The sequence below is a fragment of the Arachis ipaensis genome, chromosome B09, assembly GCF_000816755.2.
Source record: "Arachis ipaensis cultivar K30076 chromosome B09, Araip1.1, whole genome shotgun sequence".
Classification (NCBI taxonomy): Eukaryota; Viridiplantae; Streptophyta; class Magnoliopsida; order Fabales; family Fabaceae; genus Arachis; species Arachis ipaensis.
In genome coordinates, this window is record NC_029793.2 from 13,370,509 (window position 1) to 13,376,339 (window position 5,831).

At 31.2% G+C, this 5,831-nt stretch overlaps 2 protein-coding genes across 2 annotated transcripts; one reads left to right on the forward strand and one right to left on the reverse strand.

Annotated features, from left to right (window-relative positions):
* Window positions 705–3,095, reverse strand: LOC107618749 (40S ribosomal protein S8). Its single transcript, XM_016320892.2, has 5 exons — window positions 2,988–3,095; window positions 2,800–2,872; window positions 1,943–2,273; window positions 1,045–1,214; window positions 705–949 (listed from the first exon to the last, which is right to left on the reverse strand). The coding sequence occupies exons 1-5, from the start codon at window positions 2,989–2,991 to the stop codon at window positions 874–876; spliced, it is 654 nt and encodes a 217-aa protein (XP_016176378.1). The 5' UTR covers window positions 2,992–3,095; the 3' UTR covers window positions 705–873.
* On the forward strand, window positions 3,814–5,606 carry LOC107619437 (glutathione S-transferase F9). The gene is made up of 3 exons (XM_016321730.2): window positions 3,814–4,122; window positions 4,222–4,270; window positions 4,990–5,606. The coding sequence occupies exons 1-3, from the start codon at window positions 3,979–3,981 to the stop codon at window positions 5,442–5,444; spliced, it is 648 nt and encodes a 215-aa protein (XP_016177216.1). The 5' UTR covers window positions 3,814–3,978; the 3' UTR covers window positions 5,445–5,606.

Below are 5,831 nucleotides of genomic sequence, written 5' to 3' on the forward strand. Positions count from 1 at the left end.
TTTTGCTTTTTGCTCTAAATATTTTTTTGTAATTTTTTAAAATAAAAAAGTGAAAAAAATTTCCAGTTATTAAATTTTGTTGAGTTTTGTATACACCTAAATACGCAGTCAAATATTTCCAAAAAATTCAAATTAAATACATAAATTATTTGCCAAATACAACTTTTGTTTTCTACTTATAAAACAAAAAGGCATTTTTTATTATTTTTGTCGTGATTTTTTAATTTATTTGTCGTTGGAATTTTTTTTTTTTTAAAAAAGATTTTCGTCAATGATACAGATTTTTTGGTACCATTCCAATTGTTTAGCCAAAATTAAATAAATGTTTATATGTGAAAATAAATTTAAAAAATGGATCAAGTAGATAAAGCCACATAATCAGAGGATTATAAGTAGTAAACTCTCCATTCCCAGAATGGGTGTCGGAGATATTCACCAAGTGTCAAGTGTCAACAGCACACATTTTCTTAGCAGTTAGTCCCCATTTGGACCGAATGGAACAACAAAGAAAAATGCTTATTTAATAGATGTATTACAAGCGATTGAGAGACACCGATAAAAGTTTTTAAAAAGTGCAATTTTTACTATATCCTTATGCATCTCTAACTTGATCTGCCAATATAATTAAGCGAAGTATTATCTATCAATTCAAAACATTTTGATGAAAATTACTAGTACTCATAATTTAAGGGAAAAAAAAAACAAAAACAAAAGGAACATCAAAAACAAAACTAAGATAACAATACGCGTTAAGTCACACTAACGTGTTATGGCTTCATTCAGAAGGTGATGACGGTGCAAAAATCACCAAGAATGGAACCAATCCCCAACAAAAACGAATAAATCCATAATACAAGTATGAGAATAGAACAATTAGGCAGCACCCTTTCCCTTCTTCTTCTGGATTTTCTTCATGTAAAATTCAAGCTCCTTACCTTCCAAAATATAGCTGCAGCATTCAAGAAGGAATGAAACAAGCAACGGATCAAGAATCAAATTAGCCAATTCAGTGCAACCCAAACAAGCAATAATTATATGCATTACCCGTCAGCCCTGCCACATTGACCAGGTCGAGAAGCAATGCAAGCCAGCAATCTCCCACCACCAAACTGCTCTTCAATATGGGGATCAAGCTTACGATCTTTCTGACGTTTCTCGATTTTTCTCTGCACATGGTTGCTTTTCTTGGCTTCCTCCGTGGGGGTCTCACCTTCCTGCAAATTAGACATCAATGGATAATAAGAAACACATCAGCCTCTGCACAGCATTCTTATTTATGCTGCATTTTGTGCATTTGATCTAATGGAAAATGAAAACCAAAATTCTAAAATGCAAAAATTAGAGTATAAGAAAATCACATTTTAAGGGGTGAAAAGCACAATGAAAATTTAATAAAAAACACAAGTCAAATTTAAAATAAATGCTACTAATAGATTTTCATAAATTATATGCAAAGCATCAAACAAAAACAAATATATCATATTGACACTGTTCAGGCACTGTTAGATGTAACAAACATAAACAAATGCATGAGAGTGGTTACTTAAAATCTTGAGATATTCATGAGTAATGACCAATATTATTTGTATGACAAAAAATGCAAGAACACCCAAGTTCAACATCGAAAGGATAAAATAAACTAATCAATTGGACTTCAGTATACAAATATTGTATAAATATCATTATGCTTACAGCTTAGTTTATAGAATTTTGTTAAAAAAGAAATACCACTTCCCCTAATTTCCTATATTGTTTGAATTAAATTCTCAGGAGTAATAAAAATAATATCTCCATTTTTGTTTCTTTAAGGAGCAACTAGAAGTTGGTTAATTATTTTCAAAAGGCTTATCATTTACATTGATTATGAAGACAGGATAAAACATGACGAAAGCTTATCATACTAAAACAAAACAAAGAGAAAAGATCAGAAGGCTTCATTCACCTCAGCATCCTTCTTGGCAGCAGCTGTTTTCTTCTTCCTGCCAATATCAACACCATAATGCTGAAGGTACCACTGCTTGAATGGGGCAGCATCAACCTGAACAATGGCACTCTTGACAAGAGTCTGAGTTCTCACGAGCTCATTGTTTGAGGCATTGTAAACAACATCAAGAATACGAGTCTTGCGAGTCACAGCTTCACTTCCCCATGAATAGTTTCCGGTATCCAACCTCAATGCCCTCCACTTCACATTGCCACCTCTAACACGAATCCTCCTGACCGTCTTATTGCTCGATAACTTAGTGTTGGCTGGCTGGCGCCCAAGCTCATACCTATGTTAAACCATAAAAGTATCTTGGCTTCATAAAAATTATTTAGGACATATATATATATATAGGCCAGTTTATTAAGAAAATGTTGTATAGTACTATTTCATTTCAATTTAGGTTTTACTACAGGAATAGAAAATAAAACAACCTCATTGTATTGCATTTCCACTTTCTGTACTTATGATTTTCTATTTCCTAAATATATAAAACGAAATTATTAAATAACACATATCAGGAGAAGAAACTGGATCCTTTCACAAATCAGGCAATAACAGATAAGCCACTTTCAAACAAGTTCTACATTTTGCATCAAACTTCTATGCAACATTCCAATGAGCTAACACTGTCAGTTCTTCATCTCCCAATTTAATCCAAGAAGCCTAAATAAAAAATGAAACTAACTAGATCCAATCAAGGACAAGGGTTGAAATTTGGGTTTGAAACTAAGAGAAACTAAGGCACTTCGAAAAACAAAAAAAAACAAAATGAAGAAAAACACGGAGAATCGAAAGAGAGAGTGAAATCGTACTTCCTCTTCTTCCTCCAAACCTTCTTCTTGCCACCAGTGGCGCGCCTCTTGTGCATAGAATCCCTGGAAATACCTGCAACACAACAAACAAATCCATCACATAATTGGTGTTGCAATTGGATTCTGTGAAATCATGACATAATTGGCGTGGCAATTGGAGAAGAGCGATAATGTTGATTGAATCATACCCATCTTGGCTGAACCAAAACCACAACAGAGTCGGCCTCTCCCTGCTACCACCTTAAACCCTAATTGTGCCTTACACTATATATATATATATAGTTATATACGAGCTTGTGTTCTTTTCTCTTTGGGTCAGGGCTTCTTTTTGTTTTTGGTAATGGGCTTCTCTTTTTTTATGACCTAGTTTCTGATTTTCCTAGGAGGTTAAGAGTTTATAAATTTTGAAGATGAGAGCAATCTCTGAAATTTAAGTATTCTAAAATAGTTTATTTGAATTATATTTTAGACATATAATATACTATCTTTAATATGCATTAATTATTTTATTCTCATTTAATAATATACCCGTTAGACTTGATTGAGCTGGTAACATGATAAATATGTTTAATTGACATAATGAGTATTTATTCTTATCTATAAACATTATCTTATTATTTTCATTCGTTAGTTATTTTTTGTGCAAAGAATTATCACATATATATAATAAATTATCATTTGTATCCATGAAAGATACAAACGTTGACAAATGTATCCATATAAAAATAAAATAACAATTATACTCATAGAAAATAATTTCTGTGTTTCAAAAATACTCTAACGGATCAATTGTGTAACCAATGTTCGAGTACTCTTGGCACACACGGAAGCCATCTTCCGTAGTTATAATTATCATTTTATTCTTATATGAGTACATTTGTCAGTATATGTATATTTGATAGGTACAAATAATAATTTATTCGAATATACTACTTTATTTGGTTTGTTATTTACTTATTTTTATTTTTAGTAAAATAAAAAACATTAAAAATAAAAATAAAAAAAATAAAAACTCTAACCAAACACAGCCTAATTCTCTTTGAAAAATTTCTAGAGAATTGACTTTTAATGGTCTTGGCCTCTTGGAGGGCACTATAAAGTATAAAAAGTTGCAACATATCTGCACACTCACACCACAAATCATATATAGAATTCCTGAACCTAAGGCAGCAACCAACCATGGTAGTAAAGGTGTATGGTCCAGCATATGGTTGCCCAAAGCGGGTGCTAGTTTGTCTCATTGAGAAACAAATTGAGTTTGAAACAGTCGATGTTGATCTCATCAAGGGGGAACATAAGGAACCTGACTTCCTCAAGTTGCAGGTCTGTCTTCTCATTTCATGTTCTTCTTACTTTGCTTCATGGGTTTCAAGATTTTTTCTTTTTTTTTTTTTTTTATGTATAATTATACTAATTTTGCAGCCGTTTGGAGTTGTTCCTGTTATTCAAGATGGTGATTATACTCTCTATGGTTAGTCCACTCAAATCCCTACAAATTTCAGCAATTTTTTTTTTCTTTTTCTTTTTAAAGTTCCATGCTTAGTAATTTTATTTTATAAAATATTTTGATCTAAGAGTTTAATTTTGATGCCCTAATCATCAAAATTAAATTATTGATTTAGATTGAAGAAAAAAAATGTTATAGTTAATTTGCATGAAGTGTACATAAATTATATGGACAATAAAAAACGAAAAATGAAAAGACATAACAAAATAAAAAGATAGAAAAATTGATAGCAAAAATAGAATTAATAAAAGAATACAGAGAAAATTAAAAGGAATAAAAAAATAAAATGAATATCCCACCCGACTCGAATAATTACTTCAAAAGGATAATTATTTCAAAAGGATAACGAGATCCTTAAGAAAAAAAATATTCAATTTGGCTCCTCATCTTTTTTTTGGACTGATTAGTCCCTATATAAAAAAAAATATTGACTTTTTTTGGCATAAGGGTCTCATTATCCTTTCGAGATAAAAAAATATTGAATTTTTTTTTTTGCACAGAAATCTCGTTATCCTTTTAAAATAATTGTCAGGGCTCGGTTTAAATTAATTGTAGGGGCTGTTTTAAGTTTTTCTGAAAAAAATATAGCGAAAACATAAAAAAAATAGATAAAGGTTTTACTAAAGAGAAACTTTCACTTAAATTCATTCTAGTTAATGCACTTTGTGAAATCAATTATGCAGAATCTCGTGCAATAATAAGGTACTATGCTGAAAAGTACAGAGAGCAAGGGACTGAATTGCTAGGAAAGACAATAGAAGAAAGGGGTGTTGTAGAACAATGGCTTGAAGTTGAAGCCCACAATTTCCAACCTCCAATCTACAACTTAGTAATGAATGTTCTGTTTGCTCCAATTCAGGGTGTTCCCTCGGACACAAAAGCGGTTCAAGAGAGTGATGAAAAGATTGCAAAGGTGCTCGATATTTACGAGGAGAGGTTGTCGAAGGCGAAGTACTTAGCCGGAGATTTCTTCAGCCTTGCGGATCTTAGCCATCTTCCATTTGGTCATTATCTGGTGAACCAAACAGGGAGAGGGAATTTGGTTAGAGAAAGGAAGCATGTGAGTGCTTGGTGGGATAATATTAGCAATAGGCCATCATGGAAGAAGGTTGTTCATGAATACAAGTATATTGTCTAATTTGCTTGGTTAAGAAGATAATTAGATAAAGCTTGCTACCATGCTGCTAATAAGGACCAGTCGTTTGTTTTTGTAGATTGCTTTTCTGTCTTTATCATGATGGGTGTGCAATAAGTTGTTAAATGAGAATAAATATCTTGTGTTCTTGGAACTTTGGTTCAATATCTGTCTTATCATTTATTAATGGTAAATACTAAGGTTTTTGAAATTGGACCGATCATCAAACTGTTTATTATTAATTTATTAGTTTAATTGTTTTAATTATAGTTTAATTGAAAAAGTTATTTTATAATAAAATTTTAATAAATATATTAAACATAATTAAAATATCATTTAAAATATAAATTTTAACATAATTTTAATAAATATATTAAACAATTAAACATA